A 21,795-nucleotide genomic window follows, 5' to 3' on the forward strand; every position below is an offset into this window, starting at 1 on the left:
TGTTATCTTTCAAAGAACCATTTAGCACATACTGTATGGCAAAATGTATGTGGACACCCTCCAATTGATTGAATTCATGTGTTTCCAGTGAAGGTACTGCTAATGCTATATCTTATCCAACCTTGATGGAACATTTTGGGTTGAAGACCCTTTACTGTTCCAGCATGGCTGCACTCAAAAGTTTTTTTTTTTTACCACAATGCAGATAATGCATTAAAGAGGTTGTAAACCCTCAAGGTTTTTCACCTTAATGCATTTTATGCATTAAGGTAAAAAAACCTCCTGTGATGCAGCAGCCCCCCCAGAGCCCCCATTTTACTTACCTGAACTCGGTCTTTCCAGCTCCTGCTGCTGTCAATCAAATCCAAATCCAGTGGGGCCGAGTCCTGCTGTCTGTGTCAATGGACGCAGCAGCAGGACATGGGAGCAAAGTAGGTATGTGTACAGAATAATTGGGGGCTTCTGTTATGGAACTGGAAGGGTATTAGCGCTAAAGGTACTAAATGTCTTGAATGAGCTAAATGAGCGGAGAAAAGCCCACGGTGCTCATGCCCTTGGAGTGGCAGTCCAAGGGTGCCAGAAAAATTCACTATGGGATAACCACTGAGTTTTTAGTACGGCACCTTGGTCACAGCACCCCTGTGCACTTTTTTCCATACCTGCCTCCTGGGCTGGGCCTTTTGGGTGGGACAGGAGAAATTTTTATACCATCCGGAAGGACAGCTATTGTCTTGTGCTTTGGCACCCTAAAGCACTTATTTATTTTGCACAGCGCAAGGTACTTTACTCACTCCTGATTAGTGGGATATAGGTCCTCAGACTTGCCCTGAAAGTCTTGGAGGGGTGGGCATGTGGCCTTATGGTTGGGTTCTCCCCTCCCATGGGGTCTCCCTTTGGGGGAGCCCCGCCAAGTACTTGAGTGGAACTTGTTTCGGCAGGTTTATAAAAAGAATGAGGTCCCCCTGGTTTCGGTTGGGTAGCACAAGAGTACCCTTAGGCCCCAACAGGAGTCTTGCACCCTGGTGACCAGGGCCAGGGTCCCTTCTTTTCAGAAGAGGACCATGTCTACATCCTGTCCTTGGAGTAATCACAAGCTGATGATCACAGGATTTAAACTGTGATATTTATCTAATGCTAATATTCTAGATGACACCCCGGTCCAGGCTCAGAGCTCACCGACATAACCCTATCCTGGGAAAACAGCCTGGGATGACAGGCTGAGATAACTTTTGCTTGTTTTCATTACATCTTTAATTTCCTGCGGCCTGTGGATCTCCGCAATGCAACCCCCCATGGTCTGTATGAGGGGGAGGGGATGGACGGGGGAATACAGCATACACAGAACAGAGAGAAGTCAGTAAAGACATTGTTGTCGTCATAATTCTTCTCGTTTTTCCATGACTAATTCTGCCAAAAATTACTTTAACATATAACTAAAATTTTTTTTGGGTTTTGGATAGAGTAGAGAGGGATTAGAACCCCTGTCAATGATACTCCTATATGGCTATGCTGGGTTCTATATGAGGACACTTTTGCTTACAGACGCCTCGTGCTCCCGGGGATGTCCTGGGTTGCTCATCCCGTGGGGTGTTGAGGCTAGCGCCAGCATATCCCTTATGCTTAAGTCCCTTTCTTCACAATTCCTATATGTACTTTATTTTTACTTTTCCTATTTGTTCCTTGTTTATTGCATTATGTAAACATATATATTGTGTCCTGATAAGTTGGCAGAAATGCTAATAAAATTTTTTTGAAAGAACCCCTGTCAGTATTTATTGCTGTCTGTGCCCCCGTTAAAGAGATTCACCCTCTCCATTTGTCCCATTTACCATTAAGATTGAAAGTGAAAGTAAAAGAAATTACCAAAATTTTGGGTTGTCCCCAGAAAAGTAATAGAGGGGAAATCTTACAATGGGAACACTAGTTCTGGTGATCTGGGGGTCCCCAAGAAATTCCCTTGATTTACAGGGATTTCCCCTCATTTCCTGTTTTGGCTATGGGACAGGAAGTGAAGGAAAATCTCCCCAATGGGGCACAGATGGTAAAAAAAAATCTGATAGGGGTTATAATCCTCCCTTGCTCTATCCAAAATGAAAAAAAAAAATTGCCTATAGTTCTACTTTGCCAGCCATGCAGAGTGCAGCTCATAGCAACCTTATGGCTGGGTTCACACTGGAACACGCAGCGGCTCACAGCAGGAGTTCGGTGCGTCTCCATTCATCGTTTCAGGTCTGATTTCAGCCCAAATTTTGGGCTGAATTCGGACCTGAAACCAACCAAAAGATGCACAGGACTCCTGTGCAATTTTCACCGGAGCCACTGCGGAGATGCGTGAACCGTCTCCATAGAGAGCCCGTCACAATCTTCTGCTATGTGAATTGGATGCGGGGAAAACCCACATCCAATTCGCAATAGTGTGAACCCAGCTTAAAGCATACCTCCCAACTTTATGAGATGGAAACCATGGACATCTATTAGCAAAAGTATGTAGGAATAGGACACACCCCCTGCCACACCCCCCTTAAAGGAGAATTATACAAAAAAGATTATTTAAACTCAAAAGTGCTTTTGTACCACTACTATTCTTTTATATTGGTTTTTGAAATTTACGAATGCAGCAATTTGGAAATTGGATGAAAGGTTTAGCACTGGGAAACACTTTTTGAAATATAAATTGCGCATTTTATATACATCTATATAGATCAGACCAAAATGAGGGACAAATGAGGAGGAAAGAGGGACAGAGAGACTTTGTACCAAATCAGGGACAGTCCCTCAAAATCAGGGACAGTTGGGAGCAGGGGCGGCCCATCCATTAAGGGCGCATGGGCACCGCCCCCTCTATCCACGCCACCCCCTGTACGGTTAATGGATAGATTTGTGCATAGCATGAATCTATCCACGGGCACCCACTATTCATGCGTCCGGGCCCCATCCAGGATGCCGAGCACATGAATTACAGCGGTGGGGGTGTTTTTTAAACACCTGATTAGAGCCATAGGCTCTAATTGGCTTCAAAATAGGGTGGACTCGGGGCGCAGAGCAGTGCGCTCGGGGCCCACCCCGGTGTGTTAGAAAAGAAAATGAACATTCGCCAATCAGGAAGCGCGGGTCTGATACCTGCTTGTCTCCAGGATTTCTCCAGAGCCTCTTCCATCCTCTGGAACTCGCTACCTCCACCTGTCCGGCTATCCCCTACTCTTGCTACCTTCAGGCGATCCCTGAAAACTCATCTCTCCAGGAAAGCCTATAACGTCTCTAACTAATCTTTTACTACTTCCATCAGCTCATTCCCCACAGTTACAACCTTTTGTACCACCTGCCCCCCCCTATTAGATTGTAAGCTCTTCTGAGCAGGGCCCTCTTAATCCTCCTGTATCTTATTGTATTATAACTGTATCGTCTCCCTTTTATATTGTAAAGCGCTGCGTAAACTGTTGGCGCTATATAAATCCTGAATAATAATAATAATAATAATAATACCTGTTTCCCGGCTGAAAAGTCAGGTGATCCTATTGAACACCTAGGAGGAGGAAGAGGGGGATGCACGGTGGAAGGCACCGTGGTCCACACCACAGGAGGAGGAAGAAAGCCGCCGGACACGCTGCCCACCCGCTTCCTAGATGGGGTAAGTGTGGGGCTTTGTAAAGGTAATTAAAAAAAAATGTCTGTATTTACTGTTGTAATATGTTGAATTTCTGCTCAATATGGTACTTTAATACAATATCCTACATAAATCGGCCAACATATTACAACATTTACCTGCTCTGTGCAATGGAATTGCACAGAGTGGCCGTAAGCCTCCTCTTTTCGGGTCCCTCGCTGGCACTCCTGGCCCCTCCCCCTGTCCAGTGCCCCTATGGGAAGCCGCTTCCCATGGGGGCACTTGTGCATGCTCACACCCGAGCCCCGCTGCCGCATCCATTGACACAGACAGCGTGACTCAGCCCCCTCCCCGCTCCCTCATCACTGACTTTGATTGGCAGCCAATGCCTTCTGGTGCCCCAGCAAAGCCAGCGAGACCCAGAAGTGAGGGGAGAGAAGAAGTGCAGACGTGTACAGCACTGGATCGAATGAGGGCTCAGGTAAGTAAAAGGGGGGGGGGGGATGCTGACACCTAAACATTTTTTACCTTAATGCAAGGAATGCATTAAGGTAAAGAACGTTTAGGCTTTACAACCACTTTAAGCGAGCAGAAACGCAGACAGGGAAGCACCACTTTTGTATTGTCATCTCCAGCCTATATAACGCCACGATCAGACAGAGATTGTAGACATAGAATCACATAGTGGGGGAAATTTCTACAACCCACAAATCACAGACTCTCATCACACAAGAACGCTTATTCTTCAAATTGTGTATTTGATGTATTTGTTGACATGGCAGTGCGGCTTCATCAGCTTGTGCAAAGGTATGCAACAAAGACCTCTGTTTTTGATTAACATAAATATTGAAACGATTTAATGAATGTGTTTTTGTAGGGCTGACTAACTGGATCGAGTGCTGGAGAGAGTTCAGGGAACTGCCCCATCCATGTGCATCTTTCCTTTTGCTAGTTACGTTGGCCACACATGCATAGATTTCATTCATTCCTCAGCGTGGATGGAGGAATCTCCCGTTTGAGCTATTGTAACCTCCATTATGTATATACACTGTTTTTTGCTTGGAAATACATCAATGCTATAAAACATGAAATAACCACATATGAACAAAAATAACAGCCCAATCCACTGGTGAAACCGTCCACATCATGAATAAGTGTCATAAACCTTTGGATTATTATTATTATACAGGATTTATATAATGCCAACAGTTTGCACAGCGCTTTACAATATAAGGGAGACAATACAGCAACAATACAATTTAATCCAAGATGGGTTAATAGGGCCCTGCTCCTGCGAGCTTACAATCTAATCAATAGCATCCCTGGGGGGGGGGGGTGGCCAGAGGGGGCCCTGGCCCCCCCAACATTATGCTGTGCCCCACCATGTACCCCCCCAATTTAATTTTTTTTTTTCTTTTATAAAAAGGCAGTGTCTTTTTGTTTGCATTCGCCGCATCTTACTGCTCCCTCCTCTCTCTGCTCGCTGACACTGCATAATGCGAGCGCTCACACAACCATGGCCGCCCGATCTGCTCCTTCCCCTGCATCCTCATTGGCAGGGAGCGAGTTGCAGGAAGGACTCCACCAGGACTCTCAGTTACTGAAAAAACAGACTGATTTCTCCAGTCCTTAGGACAGGAGAACCAGCCTGTAAATTCCAAGAGATGCCGGACCAGCGCTCAATAGTAGGGGCAGAACAGCAAGAGGAAGCTAGGGAACCCCACAGTGGCAGAACACCAGGGCCCAGTGGCAAGACAACCTTTGCAACCCTGATAGTTCTCCCACTGCTTTGGACCCTTATATTTTCTTAGTATGCTGGTGACATATATCTCTTGTTTTCTGCCACCCTGGGGGGCTCCAATACAGTAGGAAGGGAGCTCACTGCAGAACATGTGAAAGGGCCCGTTGTGGGATCGTAGTAAAGGGCCCCACCAGGATGGGCCCCACAGAGATGGTGGGAGCCCCTCATAATGATAAATGTATCATAACGAACTTTCGTTATTGTTACGAAAAGTTTAGGAACCTAACGAAAATTCGTATTTCGTACGAATCCGAATTGTATTTCTGACACGAATTACGAATTAATTTTAATACGAAACGGAACGAAGCGAAACAAATTTATTGATTTATTTTAAATTTTTTTTTTTTTTTAAAGTTCCAGGACTTGTTTGAGCTTCAGGCGTTTTGGAGCTTCTGGCTTCAGGCGTTTTGGAGTGGAGATGTGAACCATCTCCATAGAGAATATTTGATTTTTTTTCCTCTCCGGCGTTTTGTAGCTTCAGGCTTCAAGCTACAAAACTCTCAGGTGTGAATGGGGCCTTAGGGATGAACTGATGGGCGAGATAGAAGATTTGGTTATTAGCCGAAGGCAGGATAGGCTTCCCTGAAGAGATGAGTTTGCAGGGATCCCCTTAAAGTGGACAGAGTAGGAGAAAGCCAAACAGATTGGGGTAGTGAGTTCCAGAGGATGGGAGAGGCTTTGGAGGAGTCCTGGAGATGAGCATGGAAGGAGGAGACAAGGGAGCTAAAGAGCAGGAGATCTTGGGAGGAACGGAGAGGACGGTTTGGGTAATATCTGAAGATAAGAATGGTGATGTAGCTCGGGCACTGTTGTAAATGGCTTTGTATGCTATTGTTAGTGTTTTGAATTTTATTTGTTGGGCAATGGGAAGCCAGTGGCGGGATTGGCAAAGTGGTGGGTGGACACTGAATGGTTGCTAAGGTGGATACGATTGTGTGTCCAACGGATTGGGGTAGTGAGTTCCAGAGAATGGGAGAGGCTCTGTAGAAGTCCTGGAGACAAGCATGGAAGGTGGAGACAAGGGAGCTAGAGAGCAGGACGTCTTGGGAGCAACAGAGAGGATGGTTTGGGTGACATTTGGATAGAAGGAGTGTTTTAAATTTGTATTTGTTGGGCAATAGGAAGCCAATGGAGGGATTGGCAGAGAGGAGTGGTGGACAGTGAACTGTTGGTAAGGTTATTAGGATTGTGTATCCAACACAGGAGAAGATCTCAACCACCCTATAGCCAGGACTGAAGGCTTATCGGAGATAAATGACTCTCACAATTTAGAGAAGTCATATACAGCATGTGGTAATATTGGTCAGCCAAAGGTAAGTCTCCAGGTTCTCCTCGACAGGATCCACAGCTAGCAGGAAGCAAAATTGCCCACAGGTATCCATTGTCAACCTCCATCATGTATACAAAAGAGGAGTCACTGCGCAGTAAGAATAACAAACCGGACCTTACTTCCGGGTCCACTTCTGAGAAAGCGATGATGTCAGCATGTAGTTCTTTCTGATGCGTTTCATCAGAGATGACATCTTCCAGGGAACTCCAGAACAACATACTCAAAGAGGCGCTGGGAAATTTTAAGGTGGCAATAGATGGATAGAAATTTAGCCAGTTCATCAGGGACCATCTAAATTTCAATCCATGTGTAGCCACTGCAATTAAACATAGGTCAATCCACCAATCAACTTCTGTTCAAGCGCCCTGTTGGATAAAAGCTGCACGATCAGCAGAGCAGGCAATAGGCTGCAGCACTTATCTCTGTATTCTGATGGAATACGCAGATTCAATTCAATACAACTTAATAAAATTCTGGCTGAACAAAAAAAAAAACAGAACCATGTATGTGTCACGCTTACCCCTAACGCAGGTGGTCATGCACTATAGCTGGCTTCTGTGTTCTTCACCTATAGCTGCCCTTTTTCCCATAAGGCAAGCAGACCTATCAGTACTGGGTTGCCCCTAGGACTTAAAAGACAATGCTATAGTGCTAGGCTACCACACCAGGGCAGGTGCAAACTGAGCACAGCAAACAGGTACTTGCGGTTGGCAGACAGGCAGAGTGGTTCAATGATAGTCCAGATACAAGGCAGGCAAGGTTTAAAAAAGTCGGGATCAAAACAGCAGTCAAAAGGCAGGCAGAGTTCAGAGAGTAGTCAATATTCGATCCAAGATCATAAACAAGGAAATCCAATCAGCATAGCAGACAAATAGGGAGCTTGGAGCACGTGTTACAAACACAATATCACAAGTCTGAGAATGCAGGCTTGGCTGGCTTAAATCACGTTTGATCTCCACCCAGAGACTGGCCACATCAATAACCTTGTAGGTTGACAGACAGACAAGGAGAATGCATCATAGCCAAAACCAGGATGCTGGAAGGAGCCCAGCAGCTATCAAGGATCAGGAGCGCAACACGCTCCTGATAGTATGGCGATCTTTAGACTTGCAGATGTAGTCAGATCATGAAGGAAGACTTCAAACAAGCTCAATAACTCTGGCGAGGTGGCTCCCACACAGCAATGGCTTCTTTTGATGGGCACCCAACAGTAGCTCAAACCATAGAAAGGGAGAAAGGAGCGCCAGACAAGAATCAGATAAAAGACTCCAAGATAATTTTGTCGATAAAAAAAGTCATATAAAACACGCAATGCGTTTTGGGGCAACATTGCTCCACTTTCATCAGGTTCAATACAGAATAAAACTTGGATGACTTGGATGACAATGACTTCACTGACTTATATTAGAACCAGTATTGAACTCTCCTCATTGACGAACAACATGATAGTTTAATACTGGTTCTAATATACAGTAGATCTGTGAAACCACTGGTTTCTCCATCCAGGTTTTATGCTATGTTGACCCTTCGTGAAGGTAGAGTGGTGTTGCCCCCAAAACACGTTGGAAGACCAGAGGAAACCCATGCAAGGAAAGGGATGTAGCGCTCAGGTAAAATTTTACCTGGCCTGCCAAGAAGGGCAGCAGTCCTTCAGACTGTGAACTTCTCCTCCTGGACAAGAACAGGGCTCCAAACTATTTATGCCCTCCCCCAGCCCCCTTCTGGGCACCCTTCCCCAGGGATTGGCTGAAGCTATATAAATATTCAGGCTGCTAATCTGCCTCATCCCACCCACTATATTCTGCTATATTCTCCAGAAAACAGGGGGACGCACTCAAACTTGCAACCTGCAAAGCCTAGAACAGCCCAAAGCAATCACAATCTGCTGCACTGATTGCAGGGGTACCAAGAAGAAACACTAAATTGACCTAGCCTATCTAGCAGCCTGTCTAGGAGGGTGCTACAGGGGGATATATGCAAACTCCATGCAGATAGTGTCCTGGCTGGGATTTAAACCGAGGACCCCAGTCCTGCAAGGCAGATATGCGAGCCACTGTGCTGTCCATTATTCATAAACAAGTATTACATGGCATCATTCTAGAAACATCTCTGCAAATGATTTTCCAAATTGTCCTAAAATCATTTTCTAAAGGCAATCCTTTTCAAGAAATGTTATCAGTACAATTTTTAGCATTTGGGGCAGTTACTGTCTTAATATCTGCCACAAAAATACACACAAAAAATAAATAAAATAAATAAAAGACTCTCAAATAATAAAAAAAAAAAAAAAAAAAAAACAATGGTAAATCCTATTTTCAGAAACAATGTTTTTCAATAAATCATAAAAAAGTAATTTCTATAAATAATGTTTTCCAATAAATCATACAAAAATAATTCCCATAAATAATATTTTCCAATAAATAATAAAATTTTTTTTCCATAAATAATATATTCCGATGGATCATAAAAAAAAATAATAATTTCTATAAATCATTTTCTCTAATAAATCATAAAAAATAATTTCCATAAATAATATTTTCCAATAAATCATTAAAAAAATAATTTTCATAAATAATATTTTCCAATAAATCATAAAATATGATATCCATAAATAATATTTGTTGAATATTTAAAGAGTATTAGTGAAAGATTTATTCATAAATTATAACCATGGGCCTAATCTTACCAACAATCATCCTGTCTATAGACAGTCCTGGCACGGTTGCAACATTCCACGTATCTGCCTATCTATCTCTATCTATACAGACATATAGAAAGGAAAGTTCTGTTTTCATTAGCCGATTACTTTGGGAAGAATAAAATTAAGCCAAGACCATGTCAACGCCAATTTCAGGGCGAGATGTCACCTAGAACTAATCGCTATGAATGGCTTTATTTATATTTCTACTACAGAAAAAGACGCTGGTTTATATAACTCCATCCGTCAGATATTTTAATTAGAGAATCATTTTTAAATTTATCTCTCCTTTGAGACTTCTTTTTGGCAGGAAATCATTGTTATGCTTTTTTTTTTTTTTTTTGCTTGCATCGTTGGACAGGAAGTAAACTTTTTCCATGTTAACCGTTTAGGCCCCTTACACGTGGCTGGCAGTCTCTACCGCCCTCTGAAATGAGATCAATGGTGGATCACTTTTCATACTGGGTAAAGTAGTGTTATCCTGCCGTTCAGGAGGTGATATTGCTGCCTTCTGTGTGTGTGTTTTTTTTTTGTCATCCCAAGGGCAATTTTATATTGAAATACCGTGCTGCATTCATAATCCAAATGTTTGGCTCATAGTTGCGGCACAGTCCGATTGGCCTTCAATGGCCGAGTTTGACAGGCAGGGCCACCTGTCAAACTTGGCAAGCAGAGTAAAATTTGCTGCAGTCACGGCATGGGTACTACTCCCTTCAGCTGCCATGGTAGGCTTTAGATGGCCATTTATGGGGGGGGGGAGTACTTTAAATGGGGATCAACCACCTGTTTTCCCACCCCATTGCTGTCCATGTGAAAGGGGCCTTAAAGTGTATCTATAGCCAGGCCTTTTATTTTCAGCTTTGGATAGAGTGCAGAAGGGTTGGAACCTCTGCTAAGTTTTTGTATTGCTCAAACAAAAATAAAAAAACATTGGGTCTATCAAGCTGGCACTGGGTGCACAGGCTCCATTTCAATAGCACACCAAATGGGGGAACCCCTTAGGAAAGAAAATCCCTTCTTTGATTATTTTATGATAAACTGTATTTTATATTCTTTTATTATTATTTTTACTTTTTTTTATTATTATTATTATTATTACTATTTTATTATATTATATATTTTTCTTTTTATTATTTTATGATTATTTGACCTTTTAGGATTATTTTTCTTTATTATTATTATTATTATTATTATTTTTACTAGTATTATATCTTTGAAATCGAAACTATGTCTTGAAACCTGTTAGTTGTTCTGGGTTCTTTTACTGTGAACTAATTTTAAAAGTTGTGTAGTCTCGAACATTGTTTGGCCCTCTCATTAGACTATTTATCTTTCTTTTTTTTTTTCCTGGTCCTGGTGACCATTGTCGCGGACATAGAAATTGATATTGGGAAATCCAAACTTTACAGCTGTCACCAGAACAGGAACTGGTGATAAAGGTTCATCTTTCAATGGGACACCTATTCTAGTTACAGCTGTTTGAGAATGGAAAGAATTTTTTGCAATTGTACTCCAGGGGGAGTACAACTGGGGGAATCCATGGTGGAGAAGGATCTGGGCGTTTTGGTAGATCATAAGCTCAATAATAACATGCAATGCCAAGCTGCAGTTTCCAAAACGAGCAAAGTCCTTTCTTGTATTGAGAGAGGTATGGACTCCAGAGAAAGAGATTTCATTTTGCCCCTCTACAAATCATTAGTAAGACCTCATCTGGAATATGCAGCTCAGTTTTGGGCTCCAGTTCTCAAAAAGGATATCGGGGAACTGGAGAAAGTGCAGAGAAGGGAAACCAAACTGATAAGAGGCATGGAGGAGATCAGCTATGAGGAAAGATTAGAGGAACTAAATTTATTTTCTCCTGAGAAGAGCAGATTATGGGGTGATATGATCACCATTCACCATGTATAAATACAGAAGTGGTCCATATCGTGAACTTGGTGTTGAGTTATTCACTTTAAGGTCATCACAGAGGACAAGGGGGCACTCTTTACATCTGGAGGAAAAGAGATTTTATCTCCATATATGGAAAGGTTTCTTCACAGTAAGAGTTGTGAAAATGTGGAATAGACTCCCTCCAGAGATGGTTCTGGCCAGCTCAGTAGATTGCTTTACAAAAGGCCTGAAATCTTTCCTAAATGTACATAATATATCTGGTTACTAACATTTATAGGTAAAGTTGACCCAGGGAATATCGGAGTGCCTCTCAGGGAATCGTGAAGGAATTTTTTCCCCTGCTGTAACAAATTAGATCATGCTTTGCCAGGATTTTTCGCCTTCCTCTGGATCGACTGTGTATATGGGATTGTAGGTTTTTTTTATTTTTTTATTGGTTGAACTAGATGGACTTTTGTCTTTTTTTGACTTAACTATGTAACTTTGTAAAGAGTTTCTCTCATTTCCTGTTGCATCTCCAAGACAGGAAGCGAATGGAAACTTCTCCACACTTTCTCAACCTTTTCAACATAGAGGAACCCTTGGCAAAACTTTCCAGTCTCAAGGAACCCATACTAAGTGTTACTATAGCTACAACTCATGATGCATTAGTGTGATAGTCAGTGGGAAGAATGCTCCTTACACTTGTGGTCATTGGGAAGAATTACCCTCTTACAGATAGCTAAAAAGATCAATGGTGTCAGTGGGAACTTATCTGAGAGGCAGAAATTGGTCATTGGTCAAGGAACCCCTAGCAACCTTTGGAGGAACCCTAGTTGAGAAACCTTGCATTAGTGTGATAGTCAATGGGAAGAATGCTCCTTACATTTGTGGACATTGGGAAGAATTACCCCCTTACAGATAGCTAAAAAGATCAAGGGTGTCAGTGGGAACTCAAGGAACCCCTAGCAACCTCTGGAGGAACCCTAGGGTTCCACGGAACCCTGGTTGAGAAACCCTGCATTAGTGTGATGGTCAGTGGGAAGAATGCTCCTTACATTTGTGGACATTGGGAAGAATTACCCCCTTACAGATAGCTAAAAAGATAAAGGGTGTCAGTGGGAACTCAAGGAACCCCTAGCAACCTCTGGAGGAGCCCTGGTTGAGAAACCCTGCATTAGTGTGATGGTCAGTGGGAAGAATGCTCCTTACACTTGTGGACATTAGGAAGATTTACCCCCTTACAGATAGCTAAAAAGATCAATGGTGTCAGTGGGAACTCAAAGAACCCCTAGCAACCTCTGTAGGAACCCTTGTTGAGAAACCCTGCTCCAGTGGGTCACAAAAAAACAGCAAAAAACAAACAGACCCTTCCCTTACTGTTCTCAAAACCAAAGAAAACAGTTGTGATTATACACATTTTCTTTACGCACTATTAATGTGTAAGATGGTCACAAAACCAATTAGAACTTAAAAACAAGTCCTTGAAAAAATACATTTTTAAATGGACAGTGCAGGTCCACAAACCTCCATGTCTAATAAGAAAAAGTTCCCAGTGCATTGTGAAGTTTTTATTTACTTACTTCAGACTGGGGATGAGAGAAATTGGAAGGGCATTTGAAATGATCATTTCCCACCTTTGGCATACGGTACTTTAATGGGCCAGTCCTATGGACAGCACACCCGAAGGACCTTTTTCCTGGCAATGCCTTAATTGTGAACTCTGTCACCAACTATTGTACATGGGATATTGTTCTCCCCAGTATTGTTTTTATTTTAAAACCTCAAAAAAAAAAAAAAAAATCCAACAGGAGAAAAATTTTGGCAAAAATTGAGTGAATTTGGTAAAATTTCACCATTTTTGCAAAATGCAGTGGAGTTAATGGCAGAGGTTAAATGGATTTTTGGGACTTTCTTTAATTGGATATCAACACAGATTTTTTTCTATTAATTTTTTTGAACAACTGTTGAAAGGATGTCATACGAGATGATTACACTATAGCACTTTATGTTGTTTTGCACAGTACATTGTCCTGTATGCACTTTATTACATCGCAGCACTTTATGACAGGATATATTAGTTGCATAATTTTTTGAATATAATATCTGTATAAAATTTGCACCAGCAACTTTTTATGTTAGGTGATACATTATATAAGTAAAAATACAGCATTTTATTCGTTAATAAGAATACAGGATGGTCAGGCCAGCGCTGTTCATTATTATTACACTACTATGATTTGATTTTTTTATCAAAATTAGAGTAGCAGCTGCCTTTTTCCTTAGCTTTTTTTTTGCCTTTTGGTTGTTGGATTTTTCTTCCTAGTCTTTTATGAGTGTCCCATATGTGGTGCAGTTACTTTTATAGTATTTGAAAGGTGAAATGGAGGTGGAAGTGGTTTTAAGGGTGAAATGATTTACAGAAGCCCCTTTCAACTATCACAGGCCAGTTCTTCTACCAAAAACCAGCCCCTGGTAAGCCTCATTATCTTACTTTTTTTTTTTTTTTTAACAGAGAAAGAAAAACAGGCAATAAAACTGAAAATAAAAGGAGGACTCGATAAATTCTAAACACAAAAAAAAGAAAAAATGCAAATACAAAGAACACTGAATAAAATATACTAAACGACCCTAAATACACCCCCCTGCAAAACCAAAAATGTTAAATAAAAAAAAAAAATTGGTGGAATTTCACTCTTTTTGATAAATAGTTACATATATAGTTACATATAACTGGTCATTAAAAGTAGTGGAGTTAATGACAAAGGCGAAATAGAGGTGGTGTTTTGTAGTGGTGCAATGATTTACAGATACTCCTTCTTTCAACACAGACCCGTTCTTGTGCCAAAAAAAGTCTCCTCGTTGGCCTCATTGTTTTACTTTTTTTTTTTTTTTTAAAGTACTTAAAGACAAAATACAAACACAAAAAAAGGAGAAAACGCAATTACAAAGAACATTTATTAAAATATAATAAATGACCCTAAAAAACCTCTAAATTGAAAAGTAAAAAAAAAAAATATTCAAATTGTTTCAAGTAAATTAAGTTTACTTTTTGCCAAAAGAAATTTTGTGAAATTTTTTTTGTCCTTATTACATATATACTTTAGATCTTTACAGCTCCAACATGCTCACGCACAAGAAAAAGGAAATGTATCCATATGATCAGCTTTGGAAGCCATAAAAAAAAGGAAATTTATTCACAGAATTTAGTTCCTAAAATTAGATCGTAACATGGTTACTTTATGTTGCTTAGCAGAACCCTTTCTAAGTAAATATTAACAGTATCCATCCCCATTTTTAGAACCAGCGGCGGGGCCCTTTTGTGGTGCATGCCTGGATTTTGCTCATATCTTCCGCCAATAAATCACGTTACCTGCACTCTGGCCTCTGTGAGGTCAGTCCTCATCGCCAGCTGTTCCCGGGCGTAAACATCTGGGTAGTGTGTCTTCTGGAAGACTTTCTCCAGCTCCTCCAGCTGGTAGCTGGTAAACGTAGTTCTGTTCCGCCTTTTCTTCCCTTTGTTGCTCTCGGACTCGGTCTTATCCATGGGAAGGTCACTGCTCCCCCTGTCCTGGGAGCCCTTGGCTGGGGCCTCTTTGCTGGTCAGGTAGCCGCTATCCATTCCTGGGGCGTCGCTGTTTGGCGTCAGGGAACTTTCTTTGGCTAGGGGGAAGAAAAATATTTGCTAATTACAATAAAATTCTGTAAGAAGTGGCTTTGTTGCAGAAACAGCGTTGTATATAATTCAATTAATAATATTAATAATAATAATAATATACTTACATCATGGGTGGTCAACCTACGGCCCTTCAGCTGTTGCAGAACTACATGTCCAATAAGGCATTGCAAGTTGCTGACAGTTACAAGCACGACTCCCAAAGGCAAAGGCATGATGGGAGTTGTAGTTTCGCAACAGCTGGAGGGCCACAGGTTGAGCACCCATGACTTACATTATATATACATTTACATCCATTAATATTTTTGAGTTTATTGTGTGTGATTAGGGAGGAAACGATGGTTCGATTTGAACCTAGGTAATTCTACTGCTTCCATTATTGACAGCTTCCCACTATCACTGATTCCTCAGGAAGCACCCGCCGCGTCCCTAGCAACCACAGACGTTACCAGGGATCCTTGCCACTTAAGCAAAGTGGGTGGGGAGAGCAGTTCATTACTGTCCATATATGGCCACATCCAAACACTGGCTGTTTTGGGCGTTTGTCCGAATGCTGAACGCATTAGAGCGTTTGACGCGAACATATGTGACAGCTTTAATGGTTGCTAAGGAAGCAGCAGCTGCTCGCAGCTTCTGCATCCTTAAGAAGCACTGGTGACACCCAGCCCATTTGCTTATGTGGTTGGGGATTCCTGGCCATGTAAGTGAAGAGGTCGGGTGCCGTCAGTGCTAGGTAAGGATGCAGCAGCAGCTGCAAAGCAGGTATCTACTTTGCCTAAGTATGACCACACAGCCATATTTGGACAAAGTTGTCAATGGTTGTTAGGGAAGCAGCAGCTGTTGGCAGTTGCCGCATCCTTACCAGCCACTGACATCACCCATCCCATTCACTTACATGGGCAGGAATCTACGGCCACTAGACATGTGCAATTCGTTTCATTCCGTATTAGTTTTTTAACCAATTTAAACAAATTAGTTAATTCGGAAATATCCAAATTAACGAAAACCCGTTTACCAAATTTTTCTGAATATTCGTAAATTCTAAAATTCGTAAATTCATAAATTTGAAAATCAGAAAACCCAAAAATTCGAAAATCTGAAATAATAACTAACTAATAATAACTTAACTGTTGCTAATTATTTAAGTATAGGTATTGGAATTTCCTTTCAAATTTGGCTGTTAATGAATGTAACGAATACGAATTTATCCAAAGTTACGAATTATCCAAAATAACAAATGCCGTATCTAAACGAATAGAACGTAACAAATTAATAATAATAAATAACAATAATAATAATTGTACATATTTTTTTATTATTATTATTCATTATTTATTTGTTCCCTTCCATTTGTTTAGATGCGGCATTCGTTATTCTGAATAATTCGGAACTTCAGATAAATTCGTATTTGTTAGGTTCACTAACAGCCAAATTTGAAAGGAAATTCCAATACCTATAATTTAATAGTTAGTTATTCTTTCCAAATTTTCGGATTTTCTTTCTTATTTTCGGATTCTCAAATTTTTGAATTTTCGAATTTACGAACAGCGATCTTAACGAATGACTCGAAAAATGAAAAAAATCCAAAAACGAATGAAACTAAAACAAACAAATTTTTCGGCAGTGCACATGTCTACCGACCACATAAGCAAATGGGTGAGGAAAGGTGACTAACATCACTGCCTAAATATGGCCACATTGAGCAATGACACTGACCAAATATGGCCATATTTAGACAACGATGTTACTACTAATCCCACCCCTTCCCTTATACTGCTGATGACACACTTCCTGTCCTATTGTGACAACCCTGCTCTCCATAGATGCAGTACATTGAGTGTTGTCACCCTAGAACAGGAAGTGTTTTATGGGTGCGAAAACTAGGTGAAAATGAAGGGAAAAATAAGGCTAAAACACATTACATTTTGTATTTACGTTTAGATGCAATTTTAGGCGGAGCTTTAGCCCCGCCCCCCCTCCAAAAATTAAAAGTCAGCAGCTACAAATACTGTGGCTGCTGACTTTTAATATAAGGACACTTACCTGTCCACGGATCCCGCGATGTCGGCACCCCAGCCGATTTTTCAATTGGCTCTCGGGTGCTGCTGCTGCCATTCCTCGTAGGAGAAACCAGCAGTTGAAGCCTTGCGACATCCCAGCCTGTTCCCTACTGCGCATGCGCGAAGCGCGCTGCACTTTCTGAATGGCCCGGTGGTGGTGGAAGGAGTAGGGGGGGCGAACTTCTGGGGGACCTCGCCACGGCGAGGTCTCCTGGAAGAGGGGACAGTTACCTGTCAAAAACAGATACCCGTTTCCCCTCCCCCTCACAAGGGGGGGCAAACAAGCGGAGCTTCCCCTTTTGAGCGGAGCTTCGCTATAAATGTCAAAATAATTACAAAAAGTCATCCTTAAAGCATGAGGAAGGGTTAGACCCTCTGATAGTTTTTTTTATTGCTGTCTGTCCCTGCTTGGAGATTCCCCTCTTTATTTGTCTCCTTGTTTATTGTTACCAGGAACGAAAGTTCTGGGAAACCTAAAACTTTGAATTCCCAAATCTTCCAATGGGGACAATTGTTTCGGTGACAACTCTTCAAAGCCTAGTACACACTATCAGTTTTTTTTCATTCAACCCAGCAGGTTGAACAAAAAAAAAAAAAAAAATGACCGGACCTGCTGTACTAACATTCCGATGTTAGTACATCGATCTCCCCCACTGAGCTATTGTGTTTCTTACAGGGGGAAGGCCCCCCTGCCAGAACACTCCGATTAGCGCTCTCTGCCATTGGCTGAGAGCGCTGATCGGGAGACGATCGGCTGCTGGTTTTCCAGCATGCACGTCCGACAGAAGCTGGCCGTACCGGCTGCCATAGACACGGGTCGAATGTCGGACAGTTTTTATTGAACCGGCTGATATTGCCCAGTAGACATGTGCACTGGTGAAAAATGAGTTCGTTTTCGTTTTCTTCTCATTAGTTTTTTCATTTTTCAGGTCATTCGTTATGATCGCAATTCGTAAATTGGAAAAATTTGTAAATTCGTAAGTTTGTAAATTCGAAAAATTCGAAAAATTCGTAAATTCGTAAGTTCATAAATTCGAAATATTCTTAAATTCGAAAATTCAAAAATAAGAAAGGAAATTTGAAAAATTCTAAAGAATGAAAATCCGAAAATTCTAAAGAATAACTAGCTAATAATAACTAACTATTAAATTATAGGTATTGGAAATTTCTTTCAAATATGGCTGTTAGTGAACATAACGAATACGAATTTATCCGAAGTTAACGAATTATCAGAAATAACGAATGCTGCATCTAAACAAATGGAACAGAACAAATTAATAATAAATAATAATAATACAAAGTTTTATTATTATTGTTATTATTATTATTATTATTATTATTATTAATAATTCATTCCATTCCATTCGTTTAGATACGGCATTCGTTATTTCGGATAATTCGTAACCTTGGATAAATTTGTTATGTTCAATAACAGCCAAATTTGAAAGGAAATTCCAATACCTATAATTTAGTAGTTAGTTATTATTTCAGATTTTCGAATTTTCGGGTTTTTGGATTTTCGAATTTACAAATTTTCGAATTGACGGATTTACGAATTTACAAATTTTTGAATGTTCGGAAAAATTTGTTAAAACGGGTTTTCGAATTTGTTGGAATTCGTTAAAAAACAAATTCGGAGGGAATCTAATTGCACATGTCTATCACCAAGCATTCGGTGTATAGGGGGCTTTAGAGTCAACTCCCTTCACTTTGTAGAGATTTCCTCCTATTTCCTGTTATAGCTTTAGGACAAAAGGTAAACTTAAATCTCCCTATAAAAGACAACAAAGGAAAAAAAAAAATCCTACTATATTCAAAATGATAAAATAAAAAAAATAAAAAAAGTTTTACTTATTTACCTATTGACTTGGAAAGTTTTGGGTCTGAGCCAGGCGACTAATATATTCAGGAGGTCAGCAATGGCATCCCCTGTATTTATCTCTGTACTCTGTACTCTGTACTCTGTACTCACTGAGAACCTATCACTTTGTCCATCTATAAAAAAGTGACAGGTTCTCTTCTTAGTGAGCACCAATTAAAAAAAACTTCCCCCACTAGGAACAAATAGAAAAGTATATCAATAAATCATAATTTGGAGCATCACAGTGTCGGTCCTAAAAGGGGCCCCCCAGTAGAAATAACCTTCATATGATTTGGTGCGGTAGATCACCGGATTCTGAGGGTGCAAACTTTACTTATCGAAAATGGGCCAAGCGACTTCCCCACTAATCTACTAAAAATCGCATGAATTCTATTTTCCACTGAGGGGTCTGTTTTAAGACTAACCCTATTACGCTTGGAAGTAGGTTTCCTTGATTTACTTCTTTGTTTGTTCTTGGTGGATGTAACATTTATTTAAATGGTATAATAAATGATCAATAAATAAAATATTGATAAAATATTAAAATGATGATGATAATAATATTTTTAATACCAAAAATAATATACTAAATAATATATTTAAATAATAATAACAACATCTTTTATTTTATTAAAATAGTAATATTTTAAATAAAATTTAATAAATAATAAAATAAATAATAAAATTATATAACAAGTATAATAGATGATCAAATCATGATTTATTGATATACTTTTATACTTGTTCTTAGTAGACGCACCATTCTCTTTTAATGGTATAATTAATTGTCAAATAAATAAAAAATGTATATAATAATGATTATGGCGATGCAATAATAATAGCTTCTGAAATATATTTTATTATATTAAAATATATTATATTAAATAATAATATATGAAATAACATAAAATAAATAAATGATCAAATTATATAACAATTAAAATAAATGATCAAATCATGATTTATTGATATACCTTTCTACTTGTTCTTAGTAGATGTAACATTAAATGGTATAATAAATGATCAAATAAATAAAATATTAATATAATACTGATTATGGCGATGAAATAATAATAATTTCTAAAATATATTTTATTACATTAAAATATATTATATTAAATAATAATACATGAAATAATATAAAATAAATAAAAAAAAATAACTTATTAAATTATATAACAAGTATAATAAATGATCAAATCATGACTGATTGATATACTTTTTTACTTGTTCTTAGTAGATGCAACATTCTCTTTTAATGGTATAATAAATGATCAAATAAAAAAAATGGATATAATAATGATTATGGCGATGTAATAATAATAGTTTCTGAAATATATTTTATTATATTAAAATATATTATATTAAATAATAATATATGAAACATTTTAAAATAAAGGATCAAATCATATAACAAGTATAATAAATGATCAAATCATGACTGATTGATATACTTTTCTACTAAAATAATTTTAAAATAAAATTTTTAAATTTAAAATAATATTTTAAATTACATTATATATATATAGTATACTAAAACAATAATATATTAAATTATATAAAATAAATAATATAATAAATGATCAAATCATGTTTTATTCATGCACTTTTCTACTTGTTCCTAGTGAATGTAACATTTCTTTTTATTGTATAAAATAAGATAATTTTTTTTTTTTTTATAGTGCATGCTTTTGGTAGCACGATACTATTCAGGAGGTTGGGGAGCATTCTTTTTCAGCTCTGTATCCAGACAGGTAGAATGTGACTATCAAGGGAAGAGAATGCCATGTAATGTTGAATAGCTAGGGAGATTTATTTGAGTCACCTTGTTTGAGGAAGAGAACTTTGCTTCATGAAACAGGTGAAAGTTTCCAATAGTTCCTATTGTTTTCCTATATGTCATTGGGACACGCTGAACACTTTAGAATGTGTAGATGGCTCTATGGCCTAGTTTATGGTGTCATAAAATGGTTACAGCAGAACTGCAGCAAAAAAAATAACAAGATAAAAATGATTAGCTCATTAAAAGTTAAAATGATAAAACCAACTTTTGCTGCAATATTCATCTTCAAGCCAGAGATTTCCCCCACAGTCCTTTTTTCCCCCCCACTAAATGTCCTCAATATGATGTCCAGCATCATTTAACTCACTTCCTCTGAGCCCAGGTTGTCCTAGACTTGCCCTGAGCTGTGATTGGACGGTGGAAGGAGAAGGAGCACAGTGATGACTCGGCTCTCTCCTCCTATCAGCATGGTCCTTGTTGGTACATGAACTGATTGGCTCCTTGTGCTGCTTCTTCCTCTCAGACTCCAAACCTGCTGTACAGAGACTGCAAGAAGCTGATACCAGGTCACTTTCAGCTACTTTTACAGCTTGCATGTATAAAATACATTTAATGATGAATTAATGATTACAGATCTACATTCATTTTTGTCTTTTATATCTGCCTGGCAGGACCGGCCCTACCATGGGTCCCAGTAGGTCCATTCGACCCAGGCACCACTTTGAGAGGGGCAGCAAATTGAACCACGGCCGCCTCTCCTTCTCTTCTATTTACCCAGCAAATTGATGTCCAAGATTTACTCTCCAGCAGTTTTGTGTGTCATGATGACAACTGCCCCCCGGGCTGCTCCGCCTGCCCCTATACTACCCTAGCCCACCCCTATATACTATCCTAGCCTGTCTATATACTACCTAGTCTCTCTATATACTACTCTAGCCTGTCCCTATACTACTCTAGCCTGTCCCTATACTACCCTAGCCCACCACTATATACTATCCTAGCCTGCCTCTATACTACCCTAGCCCACCCCTATATACTACCCCAGCCTGCCCCTATACTACCCTAGCCCACCACTATATACTATCCTAGCCTGCCCCTATACTACCCTAG

General features: G+C 39.6%; 1 protein-coding gene across 1 annotated transcript in view; it reads right to left on the bottom strand.

The window, feature by feature from the left end:
* The window catches only part of ALX4 (ALX homeobox 4), a 38,576-nt gene extending 23,613 nt beyond the window's left edge, over window positions 1–14,963 (bottom strand). Inside the window, exon 1 of the mRNA XM_073604164.1 lies at window positions 14,679–14,963. Coding sequence (XP_073460265.1) covers window positions 14,679–14,927 — 249 coding nt within the window. The 5' untranslated portion in view covers window positions 14,928–14,963. The remainder of the gene's footprint in view (window positions 1–14,678) is intronic.
* Window positions 14,964–21,795: the final 6,832 nt, after the last annotated feature.

This window comes from Aquarana catesbeiana, linkage group LG11 (genome assembly GCF_042186555.1).
Source record: "Aquarana catesbeiana isolate 2022-GZ linkage group LG11, ASM4218655v1, whole genome shotgun sequence".
NCBI lineage: Eukaryota > Metazoa > Chordata > Amphibia > Anura > Ranidae > Aquarana > Aquarana catesbeiana.